Source organism: Rousettus aegyptiacus, unplaced genomic scaffold (genome assembly GCF_014176215.1).
Source record: "Rousettus aegyptiacus isolate mRouAeg1 unplaced genomic scaffold, mRouAeg1.p scaffold_m13_p_8, whole genome shotgun sequence".
NCBI classification, from domain to species: Eukaryota; Metazoa; Chordata; class Mammalia; order Chiroptera; family Pteropodidae; genus Rousettus; species Rousettus aegyptiacus.
The window spans coordinates 16,229,924-16,251,560 of NW_023416311.1; the positions used below are offsets into that span (position 1 = coordinate 16,229,924).

General features: G+C 55.6%; 2 protein-coding genes across 2 annotated transcripts in view; one reads left to right on the forward strand and one right to left on the reverse strand.

Moving 5' to 3' along the window:
• Positions 1-5,327: 5,327 nt before the first annotated feature.
• SOX8 (SRY-box transcription factor 8) lies at positions 5,328-10,157 on the reverse strand. The gene is made up of 3 exons (XM_016136656.2): positions 9,619-10,157; positions 8,141-8,370; positions 5,328-7,330 (listed from the first exon to the last, which is right to left on the reverse strand). The coding sequence occupies exons 1-3, from the start codon at positions 10,038-10,040 to the stop codon at positions 6,594-6,596; spliced, it is 1,389 nt and encodes a 462-aa protein (XP_015992142.1). The 5' UTR covers positions 10,041-10,157; the 3' UTR covers positions 5,328-6,593.
• An 11,112-nt stretch (positions 10,158-21,269) lies between these two features.
• Positions 21,270-21,637, forward strand: part of LMF1 (lipase maturation factor 1) — a 98,762-nt gene continuing 98,394 nt past the window's right edge. The window contains exon 1 of the mRNA XM_016136657.2: positions 21,270-21,462. Within this exon, the coding sequence (XP_015992143.2) occupies positions 21,270-21,462 (193 nt within the window). The remainder of the gene's footprint in view (positions 21,463-21,637) is intronic.

The window sequence follows — 21,637 nt, forward strand, 5'->3', positions numbered from 1 at the left end:
CTGACATACTCGGGGCAGACGAGACCCCTCTCCCAACCTTCTTTGGGTTTCACAGCCACTCATCCATTCCTCAGACAGTACCCACAGGAGGGAACGGACATGTCTTGAAGTTGCAGGAAACCATGGAGCGAGGGGCTCTGGGCAGTTTTCAAATCCAGCCCCCAAGGAGCTGTGGGGTCATAGGGATGGGATGAGCTGAGCCTCCCACTGGCCGGGAGCCCTGGGCAGTGGCCCCGCCATCCACTCCCAACTCACAGGCTCTCCGATCTTGCCCTCCCCAGAGGAGCTCAATTCTTCTGAGTGGGAGAACCGGATCTGTGGGTGGCACTTTTTTCCTGATGACGTCTAAATAACCATGACAGCAGCAGCTAAGGAGGGTGGGGCCTGGCCCTGGGATGTTCCTTCTAGGTCTTCAAGGCTCCTCTCCACTTCCCTCCCCTCCTGTTCCCTCCTCTCTCCTCCCCTCCTGCACCCTCCTCTCTTTTATTTTCTTCCCATCTCTCCTCACCTATTTCCTCCTCTTTCCTCTCCATCTCACTCTTCCTCCCTCTCCACCCCCTCTTCCCCTCTCCGCCTACCCCTGTCTTTTGCTTCTCACAGTGCTGGGGCGCACCCCCACTGCTGGCCTCTGTCCTTGAGCGGGAAACTAGAGTCCGGGGGCCAGAACCCCCACCCAAAGTCTCCTCTGCCTCTAAATATTTACTGCTGTGTCTGCACACAAAAATTAATACCCCAGTTTTGTTGGGCGATTCCCACTGTCCACTTTGCCTTTGGAAAGTCAGGCCAGCCCGTTCTGGCCGGCCACAATGGCAGCGCCCACAATGCCCACACAGAGGCCATCTGGTTGCGCATACAAAGCACCCAGCCTGGCCATTATCATTCCGGAGCCGAAATCCACCCCAGCGTGCATCTCATCGGTCATTCAGCAGCCCTTAATGACTTGTCAGTTCCTTGCCCTGCCATTTTCTGTCTAATTAATTCTTTTATTGTGCACCGGATAAAGAAAGACAAAAGCCTCCTGGCAATGATGATTCATTAAAATGCAGCGCCTTCCCTGGAGCTCTTGGCCCTGCACCAGCCAGGCTGCTCTGCCCCACCAGGCCTAGAGCCCCTTAACCCTTTGCAGGATCCCAGCTTGGGGTCCCAGCCACATTGGCCTCTGGGGAGCAGGCAATTGGGGCTCTTGCAGCTACTGTGTTCAGGGAAGAACCTGCTGACCTGAGCTGGTTAGAGAGCCTCCTGGAAAGGCTTCGTAAAGCATCTTGCATTTTCCCATGGCAGCCACATCCAGATGAGCTCAGGTTCTGGTCCTAGTCCCCTGAGTAAGGCAGGGGCTAGGGAGGGCTGGGAGATACAGAGAGGGCTTCTGCCACACACACACACATACACACAGGACCCTGCTGGGGACAGCCTAGCCTGGGCAGAAAAGGCAGGGAGACTTCCCAAGCCCCCACCAGTCATTTCAGGACCTAGCTGAGGTGGGGCAAGACAACAAGTCATCATGAGGCTGGAGGAGACAAGGGGAGAGGAAGGTCCCAGGAGTCCATGGACAAGTTTGCCAGCAGGATGGGGCAGGAAGGTGCCTATCACATGAGTCCATGTGCTAGCCTTGGCCACATCCGATTAATCCTCAGGGAACCTTGGCAAGGCCATTGCTATCCCATGGTCATGGGAGAAACCAAGGCACAGAAAGGTCAACTAGCAGAGCTTCCAAACACTGGCCCAACAAGTCTTCCTGTGGAAGCCTTGGGGCCACCTCAGTGCAACAGGAAGATCTGAGAGGCAGAGTCGGGAGAGGTAGCATCAAAGCCCCCAGCCTTGATTCAGATGCACATTTTCTGCCTCTTTCATTTTTACTCAGTTTTCTTACTGGCAGACCCACACTATTTTGCAGATAAGCAAAAAGAAGCATTAAAGCATTATGGATTGAAGGTAGTAGTAATACCACCAATAGTCACTCTCAGCAAATGCTCGAAGTGCTTGTTCATAGCAGGTCCTAATTTCACCGAATCCCCGCAAACACCTGCGGGGGAGGGGAGAAATTCTCACCTTACAGGTGGGGAAATCAAGGCTCCCAGAGAAAAGGCAGGTGCCCCAAAGCCAGCCAGACAAAGCAGAAGACTGGATGCAAGGGCATATGATGAGTGTTGGCAGAGCCAGGTTTCAGCTCATTTCTGCTCTGGGACAGTCCTCACATGAAGGCAGGCATAAGCCCCGGGGTGTCTCCCCCTTTTGCCCTTTCCCTCCCCAACATTCCTCCTTCAAACGTTCTCACAGCACCCAGTGAGCACCAGGGCCCCCATAGGCCCATCCTGGGAAGATGTCATCTACAAATCTGCTCCCTCCAGGATACAAGGGACCCCAAAAGTAGGCAGGCTTCCTCCAGTGTGAGACTGGAAGCAGGAGGCATTAAGGTACCAAGTCTCCAAAAACGCAGACAGGAAGATGATGCTCGTCCCTTATCCCAATAACTCAAAACGTTGGGGTTCCCAGCGAGTAATGGGGACCAGGGAAGGTCCCTGTAGCTCCCAAGCATGTCCTGGCCAGGGGCAGCAGGTGGTCAGGAGATACAGCACCTTTACCTGCATTGGCCAGCTCAGCTGCCACTGTGTCCTTGGGATGGGCCAGGGCTACAGAGCAGGCTTTGGGGAGCAGGGACCCAGGAAGAGGAACCCTGCATCTACAGTCTCCTTCCTTGGTCCTGATGAGAGCAGCCCCATTTCCCTGTCTTGGGGTCCACACTATCTCGCAGTGAGAGTGAGGAATTTGGCACTGCTGGCTCCGTGGCCCTAAGACTGGGTCCTAATTGCCATAGGTTTTCTTTGAAGCCTGGTAGAATGTGTCTAAGGAGGCCACCCACACAGGTGGCAAGGGCTTATCTAGTGTCTGGTAGCTGTCATGTCACCACTGGGAAACACATTCCCACAGCCGTGATGGACAGCAGCCCCTATAAACCTGGTTGGCCAGAGATGGAGTCCATAAAGATCTCTGCCCTGGGGAAGAAAGACTGGGGTCCAGCACCAGGCCAGGACCCCTAATCTGTGATTCTCAGCCTTGGCACTGTCCCACTAAAAGTGGCCTAAAGTCACAGCGTGCCGACCCCTGAGATGGGCCTGTTGAGCGGAGCCTTGGGCCTCTCCCAGGCGGCTGCTTGGATGACATAGGCTTTCTCCAGAGCTGCCAGCCAAGCTGGCCCTGAACTCACATCCAAACGGAAAATCCACTCCTGAAAGCTGATATCATCCCAGGGAGAGCAATTGTGCCTGGGACTAGAAGGGGCTTTTCTAGTCTATCAGAGCAGGGCTGCATCATGTATGCTATTTCCCCTTTCTCTCTGAAAAGGCATTCTGTTCAGCTGGGATCGGAGGCAACACACTCTGTTCTGGGTGAGGAAATAAAAAATGAGGAACTTACCCGATAGCCCATCCCTGGGATGGGCCGCTCTCAGTGAAAACGGGGCTTGTGCAAATGCTTCCTTGGATTTGTGGTAAGGTGGGGCCAAGGTCAGCCTTGTAAGAAATGTCATCAGCTCAGAGCTCCCCAAAAACCCTCAATATCCAGAGGACCAGGGCCACCCCCAGGGCCCTTCCCAGAGGCCCTGATGCCCAAGGTGTCCACCTTGGCTACCTCCTCGGAGTGTAACTGGAGGAGACAGAGACCTCATGACTCATGGGGACCCTGAGTGCCTGAGAATGCTCCTAGAGGGGAAGCCACTAGCCTGGCCTCCAGAGAGGGGAGGAGGCCCAGGGAGGCTCAGGGACAAAGTACAGGGCATCTCATCTTCATGCCTTCAACTCATGGCCTTCCTAGGACAGTGGTGGCCATTCTTTCTCTCCCTGAAGTTTCATGAGCTCAGAGATAGGAAAGCCCCACACCATGGGGCTTACATGCCAGGATGGTGGAAAGGAGGGCCGGGCCTCTAGGAGTTAATAGCAGGAGCCCCACCAAGTCCAAACAAAACTGCAGAACATCCAGCCCTCAGGAGCCTGGCAAAGCCCGAGCAAACCCGGAGCAGCCAAGGGGCGACCTCACTAGCCCTGTCAGCAAGCTGGATGTGGGGGTTCCTCGATTTGGGGCGTCAGTGGGTGAGCTCAGAGGGCCATATGGGCCTGGACAGCCCTTGGCTGGATACAGAATGGGCTGGGCCAGTTCCATGCGGGTAGCAGGCTGTGAAGGTCAACAGCATCCATGAGCCTGGCTTTCAGCAGCACCCCCACATACCCAACCTTGCTCCAGAGGCTTGGCATATCCTGGAAGGTACCAACCCTCACAAATCCGGGCAGCTCTTCCCAAACACTACTCTTGCCAGGCCCTGGATGTGGCTCCCCAGCACAGGGCGAGGGACGTGCTGTGGATTGCAGCCATGTAGGTGGCTGGGTGGGCAAGGGTTTGGGGTGGGTGCCCAGCTACCCAGCCTACCCTGTTAAAATTGCAGAGGCAGCTGCCTTGTGTATCTGGGTTCTTCTGAGAAGCATACTCTTTTCACTTCACCCCCAATCTAGAGAAGCCCCTGAATCAGCCACGTGTGTCAGGGAGGGCCAGCCAGGAGGTGAGAGTGGCCCTCATTGCTGTCGCTCCCCACAACTGTTTCTCCCCTAGAAACACTTTCCGCCAACCAGACAATCCTGCCTGGCTCCTGCAAGGCAGCTTTTATCCTGCTCCCAGCCTGGCCCTGTGCCAGTGCCCGAAAAATGCCGTCAGCCACCCAGAAACCAGCTCTGAAATTTGCCTGGGAGGAAACCACGGCCCCAGAATCTGGCCCATCTGGACCCATTTGGCCCACTGAGGAGAATCCCCCAGGGAAGGAAGCTGAATCTCGGGCTTCCTAAAGGTTTTGGAAATATGTCATGTTCAAATTCAGACACAGCGAGGGAGGATAGTGTGGCCACCTCCCTGGGATGGAGATGTCTCCGCCCCCAATGGGGACCTAGGTGGGCCCAGGGGCTCTGATAGTCCACGTCTTTTGAGGCTCAGAGCTCCACCCTTGCCTTGGACAAGCTTCTCTGAAGCAGGATACAGGACCTTGGAGTCCCACATCCCCCAGGCTTAGAGAAAGCAACACAGAAAACGCAGCCCGGGAAGATAGAAAGCCTTTTTTTTTTTTTTTAATTTTATCAAATTGATCTGTACAAAAGTTAGTGTTGCTTGGTCAGAAAGTAGTGAAACACAGCAGGTAAGTGACAGCAGAAGTCCAAACTCAACACCGAAAAATAGATTGCATAAAAATGAGTTTGCTGTAGTTCCCCACCCCCACCCCCAGAAAGAGATATGCAAAAGAAAAAAAAAAAAAGACTTTTTCTAGAAAAGGTAGGAAAAAGTAGAAAAAGTAAAAAGAAGCAACTTCTCCAATGTATTTAAATTTACAAAGTTTAAAGGCACAAGTTTCCATGAAGTGGGTGGTTATCATAGCTCAGCATACAGTGGAAGCAATACAGGTAAATCAGGTGTTATTTGTCTAAACTGAAGAATCTAAAAACGCTTAGTGGAGGTTTTAGTTTCACAGCTTGTAGGTGGCATCTGGTTCCTAAGAGCCAAGATTCATGCGTCTCTAAAGCCACCGCATCCCAAGAAATTCCTATCTCTGTCACTTGGCACAGTTGTGGACAGGGAAGAAATTGAATGACATCCCTGTCTTTTAAACCTCACCTTAATACCTGGTGCCAGGGATAACCCAACCTGATCTAAGATACTACAAGGCAAATCATTTCTCCCTTAAGGTCCTTTCTGTCTCCCAGGGACCTGGAGTTCAGGCCCTCCTCAACCCCTCCCAGCAGCAGGGCTCCAAAATGGCCCAGAGCAAGGGCCCCAATGCCATCTCCCCTCCTGGCCCAAGCCCACAGCTCCCAGGCTTCCATTTTGTCTTAAATTCTACTCTCTGCACAAATTACTTCATTAGTTAAAGACAAAATAATACAGGACATAAATACACTTTAACAGCTTTCAAAACAAATCAAACACATTTAAGCTTCAAAAATAAAATTTTTAAAATAAAATAAAAAGAGAAGTGTTAATCACAGCCAAACCTTTCTCAAAAGAATGCTAACTACAAGAAACACCTCGGATCTAATGAGCTGGTCCCAAGAGGCGTTTCTGCAGATGCATCCCCATCGGGCTGCAGATGTGCCCTCTCCCTGCGGGAATGTCATCCATTGGTCCTGGGAGTCGTTCTGAGGCTAGCCAGGACTTCAGAACACAGGCGACCTGGAGACCCTGTGCCGCTTCCCTACTTTTGTACTTTTACTGTGCTGTCATTTTGCATCCACGGAGATGCAAAACCAAGGCACTGGTGTCTGCAAAGAAGACACCAAAGACCGTCCTTCATTTCGAAGTTGCCAGTCACCACAAAGAGAGAGAGAGGAGGAAAACAGGGCTTTGTCCGCTGACAGAAGTTTGAAGATCCGGAAGCAAAGGGGCTCGGTTACAAGCATGGTTTCCCGCACACGTCGGCAGGCACTTGACGGAGCAGGCATACGTGGCTGCCTCTTCTCCCCTTGCTGTCCAACACCTCCCAGGAGACCTGAGAGGCTCTGTCTTTCACAAGATAAAGGTTGCCCTCCGCCCACACCGGCCCACTCCATATGGCCACAGCACCCTCAGGGTCTGGTCAGGGTGGTGTACACGGGCTGGTCCCAGTTACTGGGGGGGCTGTGGGCGGGTGGCACCGAGAGGCCACTGAGCAGGGGTGAGGTATAGGGCCGGCGGGATGAGTGGAAGTAAGGATACTGGTACAGGCTGGATGGGTAGCTGGCATATGGGCTGTAGTAGTTGGGGGCCTGCAGGTCGGTGTAGTCACACTGGGAGCTGGTAAAGGAGCTGGCAGCCGCAGCAGGGGCAGCAGTGGTGACACTGGCCTGGGCACTGTAGGAGCTATAGTCGGTGCGGCCCGGAGAGCCATGCGACTGGTCACCGTAGTGGCCAGGGCTGAGCTGCTCTGTCTTAATGTGTGGCCGAGGGGGACCTGCTTCAGGCGATGCGGAGGCTGACGGAGCTCCCTTGTGGGCCCATACGGGGGATGCCCCGATGCCCACCGTCCCGGAGTGTGAGTAGGAGGCACCCCCGTAGGAGCCAGTGGCAGCGGGCTGGCCTGGCTCTGTGGGCAGGGCTGAGTGACCATTGAGGGGCAGGTACTGGTCAAATTCGTGGACGTCAAAGGTGTCCATGTTGCCGATGACCTCGCTGCTCAGCTCTGAGATGTCCACGTTGCTGAAGTCGATGTTCTGGCGCCCACTGTCCACCAGGCGGCGGCCTTCCAGCTTGAGCTCCTGCTTGCCCCCGAGGTGCAGGTCTGTCTTGGGGGTGGTAGGCGGGGTGGGCGGCCCATGGGTCTGCCCTAGGGACGGAGAACATTTCAGGGATGAATGCCCCTACTGTGGGGGGCGAGGTGGGGCTGGCAGGGCTGGCAAGCTGGTGACATACACATGAGAGGAAAACCAGCCTGCTAACTGCCGCAGGTAGGAATCAACAGCTTTTTGTTCCTGTACATTTCCCAGAAATTCCAGCAAAGCCAGACCCAAACCTCACTCCTTGGCTGAGAAAATTCCGTTAAGCACTGTTCTACTGGAAGACGTGAGGCCAAGGAGGCCCCACCATGAAAGCCACAGTAGGGAAAGGAGAGAGAACCACATTTAGGAAGCGCTCACAAACACCCAGCCTCATGCACAGGACAGCAACACAATTCACACAAAACCTGTTCTCCCCAAGGCTCATGGCTTGAGCCAGTTTGACTGCTTGGGGGCCAGGGCTGTGCCATTGTAGTCTGAACCTGAACCTGGGCTTCTTGACCACCATGACAGCAGCAGGAGTGAGTCCTGGGTCAGAACTAGCAAAAAAGCCCAGGGAGGCAGAGATGCCTTCAGGCAAGACAGAAAACCCCAGGTCACAGGGTACCAATTAGGCAAAGCTGTGAGACCAGCTAAGTTCAGAGGGGCTAAACAAGGCACCCCCACCACCACCACCACCACCACAGTGTACATCAGAGGTGGCAGCCACTGAGGGGTTTTTTTCCAAACACCATATGCCTATAGATGCCTGCTCTGGGAGTGAGCCCCTGTTCCCAGCCCCATTGCTCCTCTCCACCATGGCGAGGACCCCTTCTTTTCCCACTGGGGATTCTCAGACACTGGGGGCCCCAGGAGCCTACCTGTGTGGTCACCATGGTGGTGAGCCTCGCTGAGGCTTGTGTCGGTCTTGTACACAGGACCACCTGGGTGGTGGCCCAGTTCCGCGCCTGAGTCAGAGTCACTCTGGCCCGTCTTCACGCTCTTCCTCCGACGCGGCTGGTACTTGTAATCCGGGTGGTCCTTCTTGTGCTGAACCCGCAGCCGCTCTGCTTCCTCCACGAAGGGGCGCTTCTCACTCTCACTCAGCAATCTGCAGAACCAAAGGCACAAGCAGGATGACAAAAGCATTCAGGCCAGCAGTGGGGTCTTTGCTCCCTAGGGAACTGGACGGTGTCCCAGGTGAGGTGCAAGGAGGGGACTATGATGACCCTGACCAGAGAGGCCTACATGCAATGACACCTCTGTGGGCACCAGACAGCGCTCCCCCTTTCTCAGCCATGGTGGCTGGTTGGTAAGCTCCATGTGCTCGTTAGGGTCAAAGGAACCAGAACAAGACGCAAACCCTGTCACCAACTTCCTCCTCTGACACCCCCTGCCCCACCCAGCCTGTGCCTATCCCCTCCCTTCTAAGGCAGGGGGGGGATGAGGGCAGGATCCAGCTGAGAATACACTATGGACAAAGCGAGTTTCCTGGGAATCAAGCTGGAATCAAGCCGGGACTCTGCCGGCAGCTGGACTTCCCAGACCTCCAGAAACACTGGCAAAAAACAGTGGTCCTCACTGAGGCTTAGAACACACACCAGCCCCTCAGACACTTCCAATAGCTCACTTCTAACAGACAGGATATCTGGGCCCAGAAGCTCAGATCCACCACGCCCCAACCAGACAGAAGCAGCACAGAAGACGTATTCGCAAGCTCCCAGGGCCCCTTATGAGGTAAAGAGCAGGAAACAGGGCACCAATACCCGGAATCCAAAAGCTATCCATTTTAAACCCAGGTAGAGAGAGACTGGTGAGAGGGGCTGTCCTGAGCAGCAACTTTGTCCCTGCTGCTGTCCAACTTTCTGCAAAACCACCAGTTTCCCCATACCAAAGTGTGCAGCTGTGGGGAAGGTGCCAACCGGGCAGACAGGCACCCCTCCCTCTGCACTTTCCAAGGAGAGGCACCTCCAGACAGCGGCATGCTGCCCGCCTGCTTGTCCTGCTCCCAAACAGAGGCCACCTTTCCTGGGGAAAGGGATAGTCTTCCAGGCTCCAGGGCCACTTACAGCTGGGGCCCCCAATTCAGCATGCCAACCACTGCCTTCAGCAGGCTGCTCCCTTCCAAGCTCCAGGACTGTGGCAGGGGTGGCACATTCTTCCCACTGCCCGCTGAGGGCCCAGACCCTGGAGTACCCCGCATCTGGTCCCTGCTAGCCAGAAGGTGTTTTTCCACTAAGACTCACCCTGGGAACAGCCACTGGGAGCAGGGCCGAGGCCGGGCGCAGCGCCACCTCCCCGAGCCCCCACGCACCCCACAACTCATTCGCAGCTCCCGCCCCCTGCCTGGGACACTCACCGCCACAGCTTGCCCAATGTCTTGCTAAGCTCGGCGTTGTGCAGGTGCGGGTACTGGTCAGCTAGCTTACGGCGCGCCGCCTGCGCCCACACCATGAAGGCATTCATGGGCCGCTTCACGTGCGGCTTGGCCTTGAGTGCGCCGCCGCCGCCACCTCGCACCGGCATGGGCACCAAACTCCAGTCGTAGCCCTTGAGCACCTGCGACACGGCGTCGCGGATGCAGGCCGGGAAGCGCTCGTCCGCCGCCTCGGCCGCGTCGCCCCGGCCACCGCCCCCCGTGCCTGCCGCGCGGCCAAGGCCCTCGGAACCCGAGGGCGACGGCGGCGCGTCCGAGTCCGAGTCCTCCACGTGCGACATGGAACTGGCAGTGCCAGACGGGCTGCAGGGCGGCTGGGCGCGGGTCTCGCTCATGTCCAGCATCGGGGCTGCACGCGGAGGGGCGCGCACTGGGGATGCGCACCGGGTCCGATGCCCGGCTGCGCCGCGACCGCTCTGGGACCCGAGGTCACCGCGCGGTGACTCGACCTTTGTCACCGCCGCCGCCACCACCACCCCTCCTACCGCCACTGCTGCGACTGCCGAAGCTGCGTCCCAGCGGAGGGACCCGCAACAAGTTTCTTTAAGCTGCGGTCGCAAGGCTCCGCCCCCTTCCAAGCTCTTCATTGGCCAACACGCGCCCCGCGGCTCCCGGGGGCGGAGCTTGTCCGCCCCCCGGCCCCCTCCCCCCACCTTAAAGAAGGCGCCGCTATTCCCGCTGCGCCCCCGCGCGCCCCGCCCGGCGCCGCACCACGTGGGTCCCGGCGCGCCCGGCAGCTGAGGACCGGAGCTCCGGCCGTACACCCGCCCGCCGAATCGCCTCCCAACGCCGCGGGCTCCCATTCCAGGAGGGGCGGGAAGGAAAATGGGGTCAGAGAAGGGGAACGATGGGACGCTCCGGGGGTGCCCTGTATCTCTCGGGGGCTCCCCCCCAGCTCCCTCTGCGGACGCGTCTTGGCTCCAGTACGACCCGCCCCCGGTCCCGTCGCCCAGCCTCGGGCAGCCGGCTCTGCAAGGAGGCGGGTCCTCATGAGCTTCCCCCCAATCATCCCGTCTTGAGCCCCGACGTCTCGCCCGCAGCCCAGAGGCGCCGGGGTCAGCTGCTGCCAGCCTGCGGCCCAGGGGAGGGTCTGCTCTGCTGCCTAGCCTCAAAGCCGGGGCTCCCCGCCCACAGGGCTGGCGCGACGTACGGGAATCTCCAGTGCGCCCAAAGTTTGCGCGCCGCTCATGTCCAGGTAACGCGCGCCCAGGAGCCACAGCTCTGAGCCGGATGAGCCTAGGTGCCCCGCCTGGTCCCAGTACGTGTGTGGAAAGCACGGCGGGGGCGCGGTCCCTGGAGTCTGGGTAGCTAAGAGGGGCGGGAGCGCTGGGCGGGGCTTGGACTGACCCTGGCTGTCGAGTCCCTCGGGCTACGAGACGGATGGCGTGGCCGGACGCGGGGGCCCAGGGCCTTCCGGGCGTGACCTGGGGGCTGGGGGCGTGGAAGCCGTCCGGCTGGGCGGTCCTGGGTGGTCTGGCAGAGGCGGAGGCTGCCCCCGGCGCCTGGGGTGGAGGAGGTGGGCGCGTTTGCCGAGGAGGGAAGGGGGCGGGGTGCGCCACCCTGGTTGGAGCGATGGGGTCGAGGAAGGGACATTTCCCCGGAGGCCAGCACTGGGCCGCAGCTCTGAGACCCCGCCCGAGGCCGCCCCCGCGAGTTGGCCTTGGGCCCGGCGGTCCCCGCGGGCGGCTCGCATTCTTTTGACAAACCCGCTGAGAGGCGACGAACCGGCCGCCCAAAGCCTCTCCATGCCCCGCCTCGGTCGGTCGACTCGGAGCTCGCGCGTCCCCGAGCCTGTGGTCTGCGCGCCCTGGATGACCCCAAGCAAGGGTGTCGGGCTCCCCAACCACTCACCTCCCGCCAAGTCACGGACGAGTGGCGGCCGGAGCGCAAGGAGTGACGCCGTCTCTGGCAGCAGAAGGAGCTGGTCTGTTACTAGAAAACTCCAAATCGAAAGATGGTGCCGAAGACTCCGCTGCACCTTTACCAACCCAGGGACGGGCACCCAGCCTCTGACCGCGCACTTGCCTCCTTCCCCAACTCTGACCCTGGGAGAACGTGACCCCAGCGATGGTTCTCCCCAGCCCGCGGCTGTGAATTCCTTAGAAATGGAGACTCTGCTCACTTAGAACTTGGAGCCGGTTCTGTGCGGACCTCTTGGCAAGGGACCCCGCAGCCTTGCTTCAGGAACGCACCGGCCCAGGTCTCCGGCCACCCGCGGGGTGACCAGAAGGGTTCTTGTCTTTGTTCATAGGCTAAACCGCTTGCCAGAGGTCAGTGAACCCGACTTTCCACCTTCCAGGAAAAGGCCATAGTGTTGGGGAGTGGGGGACACTTGCTCTTTAAGATGAAAGGCACTCTTGGAGGCCCCTATCTGAGACGGAGAGCTGGCCTCCAGAGTGGCCTGCCTTCTTGCCTCCCTACTTGCCACCTGCCTCCTTTTGCTGGGTCATCTGCCAAAGAACAGCATTCCCCACTTTGGAGGTCCTGCCCTCTACTTGGGGTCCCCACTCTGCATTTGAAGGACGCTGAGAGGATGTCCATCCAAGTGGGGCTGCCTGGGAACACCCACCGAACTTACTGACCCTGAGACCCATACAGTTGAAAGCAGGGTTTAAGTGAAGGGGGCATTGATGACAGACCTGACACAAATTGTCCTGCTGAAAGCAGATCCCACCCCGTTTCTGCGCTGAGCATGTCTTCAGGCACCAGGTCTGAGTTTTCAGTAAGAGCTTTTTTTCACATAGCAAAGTTAAGGCGCAGGCTATAATTGGGTCCATCAGGCAAGGCAGGCTTTCCCTGCTCCCCACTGACTCGCGAGGGGTACCACACAGCAATTCCCCAAGTTCCTAGGACACAGGTGATCACTGGGACCCTTGGTGGGAAAGAGGTTGAGCTGGGGGAGTCCAGTGATAGACCCAGGTCACACAGTGGTGTTGCATGTGTGGTCCAAGGCCCCACCAGGCTGCAGTGACCACCTCAGGGCTGATGGAGAGTGCTGGTGGGCAGCCTTTCTCATATATGTGCAGACCACATTCCAAAGGGATAGTGTGAAGGGTAGGATCCCCATCAAGGCTTGGCCCAGGCCATGAGAGCATGTGCATGCACTTCCTGGAGGGATACGCTCAGGGTGCAACCCCCACAGCCCAAGACAGGCTGCTGACATATGGGGTGGTGCCCAGGCTGTCTTTAAGGCTTCCAAATTTGCCTTGTGCTGCCCAGCTTCATGCTCCATTAATGCTGACCTTGGTTCATCTCTTCAGTTACTAGGCATGCCCCGAATGGGCACCAGGACATGGCCTTCAGAGAAGGAGCTGGCTACAGTTGGTTTTTGTGTTCACTAGTATTGACGAAGTCCTGCTTTGTGCCAGGGGCTTTTCTGAGCAGCCCAGTGTAGAACCACACTGCAAAGTCCTTGCCCAGAAGATGCTGGAACTGAAGAGGAGTCCAAAAGCAGGCACACCAAGGGGCTGAGATGCCACAGAAGCAGGAGACCAGGAAGGCTGCTTTGAGGAAGTGACAACTAAGCTGAGACCTGAAGCTTCCAACTTCTCAGAGAGAGAGGAAAGAGCATTCCTGGGTTGGGGATGGGTACATGTGCAAAGGCCCTGAGGCAGCAGAAACCACGGGGTGTTCGAGAACAGAGTAATGCCACAGTAACTTAAAACTTAAGGGGCAGCTCTTTAAACCCTGTCTCAATCCACCTCCTGTCCCCCATCTTCTCTCAGCTCTTCCTTCCTGCCCCCACTTGCCCCAGTCCACATGACTTTGTAGTTCCCTGGGGGGGGGGGGGTGATGTGATTGGCCAAGTTTAGATCTGCCCCTGGACAGTCAGCCCTGGAACAGCTAATGTACCCACACCCCTTGGCAGAGGTTCCAGGGCACCTACAAAGAAGGAGGTGTGTGCTGGAGGGTTCCCCCTGTGCCAGTGAGACCTGCTGTCTGGCCCTTCTTGGCCTGGAGAGCTCCAAGTAGAGACCCACCTGTATCTTTTAGGGGTGGCTGGCTCAGGAAGCCCATGTGTGCTGGCTGCTGCAGAGGCTCAGTGGGAAGGAGGGGGCTGCTGAGAGCTAAATGCCACCTTGGAGGAGAGTGCCCTGCTATCACTCCCTGCTTTGCCCTGCCCATCCTCTGCCTGGTCCTTTTCTTGGACAATCAGGGAGGCCATGTCTAGTTTTTATGGTCTTTAAGAGAAAGACATTGGAGGCAGGCCATGTGGGCCTAGGAGCCCAAGGGCCAGCATATCTTCTGTATCTACAGCCTTGGCCTGGGCCTCTCTACAATCCAGCCTGAGGCGATTGGCATCATATCCTGGGAACCCCAGCTTGGCCTTAGACGTTAATTGGTGCATTTAATTACTGGCAGGTCTACAGAAACCAAACGTCAGGGGCAGAGATGGGCAAGTGGCTCTGAGCAGCAGCTCCATCAAGGCAGCCTTGTCCTGCCCTGCTGGGTCTCCAGAAAGAGGAGAGGGGTTCACAGGGATACCAGGAGTCCAGTGTCCCCCAGTAACAGACACATAGCCCTGGGCCAAGCTTTTTGCTGAAACCCCCTCCCTCACTTAGTGTGCCAGATGGTATGGAAGTTCTGGTCTAGGGTCAAAGCCAGCTCCTTGGTTGGGCTGGTATCCACTCAGGAGCTGGCTGTGTCTCTTCCTCCTCCTTCCGTGCATGCAGAAGACATTAGATGATGCCTGGATTCCTCCCCTCTCTGCCTGCTGGACCAGGGCATTCTCGGCACTGGTCTTGTGCACAGGCCATGAGCCCCAATGTGATTGTTTGCCTGGTGTCATGTTTGTGCACAAATGTGTCAGGAACAGCTGTGATCTGGGTTCTGGCCTCTACTCACCTCCTGCTAGGAGTGGTCCCTGAGCCCCCGGCTGTGCCCATCCATCTCTCCCTAGGCTGTGGGCACTAACCCCACCAGCAGCCGTTAGCTCTAAGTGCGACATCTCTTGACAGTGAGCAGAAGGTGCTTCTGAGGCCAAAAAATATTCTCAGGCAAAGTCCCAGGGGTCTTAACACACAGTCCTTCTTGGGTAGAGACAGCAGCAGAGGTCCAGTCAAGGCGCCAGCAGCATCTGCAGAGGAAACTGAGTCTGCTGAGGCGTTAGAGACTTTGGACCAGACTATGACTTCCCCTAGATGTTTCTATCTCCAAAGCCAATAAAATCCATTCCTTGCCCATGCAGAAGAGCTCTGTGTGACAGCAGATCTCTGGATCCCTGGACCCCAGATTCCACCCTTATTCTAGGCCATACCTACCCTGGACGCCAACCTCATTCCAGATCCTTGATCATTGGACCCCACTCTTATTCTGGGCCCTTACCCTCTGGTCCCCTGACCTTCACCAGTCCCTGGGACTGAGCATCAAGCTCTTCTGTCTTCTGAGCATTGACCTCTGAGAAGTGACGAGGGCTAGGATACACTTTCTCAGCCCACATGCAGGAGGGCAGCCAGGACATCGAAGTCGACTCTCCAGAAAATCATTCTGAACTCAAGCGCCAAGAACTGTGTTCATCTTTCCAAACTCAACTTTCAGATTGAACGAGACTTCTTTTTCAAGATGTCAAAGTGTGAACCCCTCTGAAATAGAGCCACATACAAATGGGAAAGGTAGATGAGGGCTGAAAATGAACAAATCAGAGAGGGAACCCCCCTTTCTCAGTGAGGGGCCCAACCACCTCTGCCAGATGGGAGGTTCCAGAGACCCGTTAGCACCACAGGCAAATTAAAACACACCTTGTCAACAGTTTTCTGTTGTCTCCCAAATGTTTATTTTTCTGAATGTGGTGAAGGAGAGTTTAATTAAGACACCTTCAGGTGGGAACATTCTGCAAAGTGGAAGGAAGCTGCATGGTTCTTCTTCAATGCATGGCAGTTGCTCTATTGAAGAAATTGGCCTCTGGAAGGCTCAGATATGAGCGTAGCAAAACTTTGCCTCCCCAGGCTCTAGGTTAGGGCCAGAGATGCAGAAAATTGCTGGGTCCTTTTAGCATTGGTCCCTCAGGGCCTGACACAGGTAGCTGGCTAGTACAAACCCTAAGTTCCTTGGCTGTAAACCTTCATCGGACATGGTGTATGTGGAACAGGACCCAGCAGCCACCCACCCCTGTACCCGAGGACCTGAGGACTGAAGGATATGGGCCAACTTTGCTGCTCACACTGACAGTCCTACACAGTCACATCTGGTGTCAGTTTGAGAGAAAACTGGCTCCTTGGTTGGGCGAGAGCAGGAGCACCCATCATCTGGGCTGCAGCCCTAGCTGGTTATCAGAGAAGGTAGCTGCGACCTCAGAGGCAGGTTGGGGCCTCCTAATGGCTGAGGGTCTGTGGCTTCCTTTCCCATCTCTCCAAATTCCCTCCAACAGAGGGGTGCTGAGTGGGCTTTGCAGAGGTGGCCTGCATTAACCAACTCTAAAGCTTCCTCGGCATCCTTTGGAAGTAATGACACATTCTGAGGGGGTTAGAAGCACCTTTCTGGAGGTTTTCAACTTCACTTCTGGCAGTCCTGAGATGGAGAGAGTGCCTCACATGGCCGCCACATGGATCTATGACATGAAATCCTGGAGGGTGTGTTTGTTTCCTATTCTGTAGCTTTTTCCTGCAAACACTTCTGGAGCATCTATGCCATGCCAGGTCTGCACTGGTGCTGGGACAGAGGGTGATGACCTGCAGGGCCCTGCCCTCTAGAAGCTCACACCAGTAAAGCATTCTAATAAACTGTGAAATGAGGTGCCTCCCAGTGATTTGTTGATTGGAGCTGCATGCTGGCTCCCTGCCGCTGCCTCCTGCCCTTGGGGTGTGGAAAGGGGTGGGAGGGGGTTGTAGGCTCCCCTAAGAAGAGGTTGGGGTTCCAGAAAGGAGGGTGTTTGAGGTCACAGGAACTGCTGTCACCTCTGTGGCCCTTTGACTTTGGACAAGTTATGGGGGTCACTAGGCAGCAGAGGGGTCTGGAGTTTCCATCTGTTCTGTAGGGGCACTGCCAGGCCTGTTTGGTTGAGGTATATAGGATGCTGGGTGTGTAGTAGCCACACCTGATTTTCTCTGCTTGTGAACTCATCATCACTCCAAGCTAGCAACTTTCAGGGCTCGTCTTCTGCGGGTGGGCCCATCTGGGCATGCCTTCAAGGAGAACATGTAACAGGAAGGCTGCCCACTCTTTCCAGAAATGGCTTGTCTGCTTTCATCACTGGGGGGAGGGTCACAGGAAGGGAATACCTAGTTATGGATGGCATTGGGCACAAGCTCTCCCAGCCCAGCCTTCAACCCCCTCCACCCATGAAATAAGAGATTTGGGCCAAATCAGGGGACTTCAACTGGGGAGCCAGCTGGGGAGGAGATGTGGAAGCTGCTATAGGTGAAACTAAGGTGTGGGACCTGTGGATGGCTGGAAAGAGGCCCTGGTCATCCCAATGGCCTGCCAGGGTTCTGCTGCCACCCAAATCTCAGCTTGCACACCTGAGACAGTTAGCACTGCTGGCTGACACAAGGACTTGTAATTTTGAGACTGATTTTGTTATACAGCCTTACTGTGGTGATCAGTAACTGATACAGCCCTGTGAGCAAAATTCAGCCCACAGGCCTCCTGTTAGTGACCACAGACCTAGGCAGTTCCCAAGATTTCTTCCAGTTCAGAATGTGATTCTTAGAGAAAAAACTTAACCACATTCTTCCCCACCACGGGGCTCTGCAACCAGAGAATAGAACCACACTGGGACTTTTTTTTTTTTTTTTTTTTTTTTGCTTTCTACTCTGCGGAGCAGTCATGGCTCACCAGCTCGCAGGGCCACTCAAGGCCAGTCTCCTCGGGTGCAGGCACAGGAGTGCTCACAGCCTGGAGCCAAGGATGCTGGGAGAAGAGCCGGGCGAGCCAAGCAGAACAGCCGTCTGTGAATGAGTCACGGTACCAGAACAACCAGCAAATGGCCCAGCACCTGCTTGCCTACCCCCACCCGCACCTGCCAGCCTCACCAGGAGGTTTTGGCTGCTGGACAGTTATGGCAGGATGGGCCCAAACTGACCACCCTCCAGAAGAAAGCGACAGATGTTAGTACCAGTAGATCCTGCTCTCCCCATCAACAGATGTCAACACATGAAAAATTGGGGTAAATGGAGGGTGCACGATTAGATTCGCACCCAAGCTGGGTTCTCATGGGTGCCAGAGACAGCTGCAAATGCATGTCAGGGACAATTGCCCTGATGCAGTGGGGGCTGCCAGGTCTGGGTGCCCGGAGACAGCTGGATGAGGTGCTGACACGGGGCTCATTCCTCTGTAAAGTCGTACCGCAGCTGCTGGGAATGCTGCCAGCCCACAGGCTTGTGTGGGCCCCGGCTCCAGGGCCACACTGGAAGACCTGCGGAAGGGCCCACCAGGGACTCACGGGCCCACCTAGGGATTCCACAACACCAGCCCCAGGCTTAAGCTGACATTTCCTCTCAGGGGAGCCCCCTTTTCTTCTCCTTTTCTCAGCATTCTCTCTGGTTCTGTCCAAGTGGGGCTCAGCCCCAGCTTCTCTTATAACCAGCTCCAAGCAGTTGCGCCTCATCTCAGTGCCTCCCGGCCTCTCCTGTATCAACTTGACTTTTTCTCTTGGAGTAGTTTTGTTGAAAATGTACGTTCAGGAGCAGCGCGCGCCCCAGCCCCCTGGTGCTGGTGAGAGGCTACTCGGTGGACCCCAGCGTGCCTGTGGTCCAGGCACTGAGCTGCAGGCTGAGAGGAAATCATCCTGGTGCCTCTCCAACACCAGCTCCAGGCACCGTGGCTGGCCCAAGCTTTGTAGAAAAGGTTTTGTGTATTTTTAAGTGAAACACTTTCTTGAGCTGTAAGATGCACTTACATCTAAATATTTCTAAAATTGTTCCATGCTCCCTAATATAAATGAAGAGGTAAGTTTGGTGTGAATGACATGACCTATTCTGACCATAAAAGTAGTACCTTCTAGGTGATTCTGAAACAACCCCAGGGCAGTTTTTATTTTTAAGTTTTTTTTTTTTTTGAGGTGAAATTCACATAGCATAAAATTAAGCATTTTTAAGTGTACAGTTTAGGGGTATTTAGTACATTCACAATGTTCTGCAATTACAACCTCTATCTAGTTCTAGAACATTTCATCACCACTCAAGGAAACCCTGTACCCCTTTAGCAGTCACTTTTTGTCCCCCTCCCCCAGTCCCTGGGAACCACAGATCTACTTTGTCTCTGTGAATTTGCTTATTCTGAACATTTCATATAAATGGAATCACACGACATGTGCCCTTGTGTGTCTGGCTTCTCTCACGTAGCATGATGGTTTTGCAGTTTATCTATGTTACAGCATGTGTCAGTACTTCACACCTTTGTATGGCTGGATAATACACCAGCACACTTTTGATTAAATTCAGGCTGAATGGACAAGAACTGATCGGCTGGCCAGCCCGTTCTTGACCCTGTCAATGGGGTCCACTCCTGCTAGGACCCTCAGATGGCCTGGAACCCTGCGGTCAGCTCCCAGGAAGGAGGACCCTGGAGGAAACATGAGAACATTAACTCCCCAGCAGACCTCTTGGATGGCCTCGCCCACCCTGGGCAAACCCAGAGAGGGGGCCCAGAGCCCAGCGAGCTAGAGGCTAGACAAGGGTCCCTTTCTCTTCTGCACAATGCCTCATTGTGCTCTTCTCTTGGGAGAACAATGCAGCCCTGGCCAGGGGAAACTGAAGACAAAGGGCCTTTTGTGACACTCGCTCCCACCTGAAAAGCAGCACCCAGTGTCACACCTGAAGGCAGAACTGTCCTTCCTTGACTTTTGTCCCCTGAGTAGCTCCCAAATCCAGATGAGGACCCAAGGAAGCTTGGGCTGGCTTGGGCTGAGGGTGCTGGATTCCCCCTCCTCTCCCCAAACAGTTGTGTTGGCTCATCCCAAGAGCTGTACCTGGACAACGGGAAGGAGAGGTACAGGTTGTGGGTTCCTGTGGAAGGACTTGGAAGCAGGGCATGGGCCAAGGCTGTGTTCCTCTGAACCCCGAGGCTATGAGCCCTCTGGGCACATGCTTTCCTGCTGGGGGCTTGCCAGGATATGGAAGATAAGTTTGCAACATCTTTTACAGGCTCCACTTCAGAGTTGGGCTCCAAAGGAAGGGTTTTTAATGGGAAAGAAAAGGAAACTTAAAAACAAATTAACATTGTAAGAAGCAAATACATGCTATTATTCCAACAGCAGTGGAGGGGAGAGGCAACAATGGTGGGAGGGTTCCAGAAATTGCTGGTCTGGCCTAGATTTAGGGGATCCTATGTCCAGAACCAGTCCCTGCCCTCATGGAGCTCACTCTACAGGTAGTGAATATACAATTAAGCAAGAAAGACTGATCATTTCACTGCACAAGTATTGATAATTTATATGTCAAAACACTAGGAACAAGATTTAAAAACAAAAAACCAGGACAAACATTTGCAATACACACACACACACACACACACACGCACACGCATAGGATCTTTAATATGTAAAGAGCTCTGACAAATGAATAAGAAAAATTCATACCTACCTCAATGATTTGCTTCCCAGTGTCCCACAGTTTAACAATGACCCCTAGGCCTCTGTCCGTCACACCCTTTCTTTCCTCTAAGGAACACCTGTGATTCCACCCTCTTGGAGCCACCTCTCCTGAGCAGTTGTTTGGACTGCTCTATTCTTAGAATGTAGAATTGCTGATGTCCTCACTGGGATTCTGCTGGGGTCATTGGTCAAAAAGTTCTGTCTTCCTTTGAGTCCTCAATGCACCTCTTTCCACCGTGGCTGGTGGTCCTCTTGAGAGCCCATAGGAACTCTGCCTGTCCAACAAGGGCTTTGCTGACCTGAGCTGGAGGATCTGACTGAATTTCAAGGCCTGTTCTGTTCCACATTAGCTGTGTGACTATCATCCCAGCATCCTCCCTACACAGCAGAGATGAGAAGTCAGGGAGCAGACATCTGTGAGGCACCTGGCCACACACTCCATGCAGGCAGTGATAGCCAGGAGCCCTGGATTGAGCCACTGCTCTGGCCTTTCCTCTGCAAGACTGTAGCTTCACACATTACAGGAGCAACAGAGGAAATACAGGACCTACCAGAGCCTTCTGCTGCCCACAGCCCAGCTGCCCTGAACACTAATCAGGCCCACTCTGATACTAGCTAGACATAACCTTTCCAAGTCTCCTTCCCACTGGATTTCTACTTCTGGAGTGCCTTCTACCTGGTCCCTAGAATGGGGGTCCATGAGCACAGGCGCCTAGGTGGGGGAGTGCACCAGGGAGCCTCTGCAACCTAGGCTGATGAATGAGTGAGTCAATGAATGAATGATGAAGGGATAGATGAATGAACGAATGGAGTGGGTCAACCCCTTCCAGGTGGAGTGATGCTTATAATCATCCCAGGTATCCACCTCTTTGCCCTCACTGCTGCAGTGCCCTGCTTAACCTGCTGGGGGCGCACGGGCGCTCAGGCTTGAGGAGCGCTTCCCCGCAAGTGGGCGTATCCCCCAGGTATGGGCGGGAACAGACGAAAAGGGCGTGTTTTCTCGGTGTGGGTGGGGCGTCCTGGCGCGCCGCCCTCCCCGCGCATGCGCCCTGACTGCCCGGCAATGGCGGTGCCTGTGGAGCAAGTGAGGAGGCGGAAGGCGAGGGATTGGAGCCCGGGGCATGGGTCTCCGCCCCAGCCCGAGCGTAATCCCGCGGGCTGCCCGGCCCATCTTCGTGCGGGCACCTTCTGGCTGACCAGGATCGTGCTCCTGAGAGCCCTCGCTTTCGTTTACTGTGAGTCTGCAGGGTCCGAGCCCCCATTGGTGTTGCCCCTCCGCGCGCGCCCGCGAACCCCGCCTGTGACCCTGCGTCGCCTAGCCCCCAGGCAGCCCCTCCGGCTAGTAGACTGTGGAACCCCATGCCATACGCTCCCCTCCGCGCCTCTCCTCCCACCCCAGGTCCGAGGTCT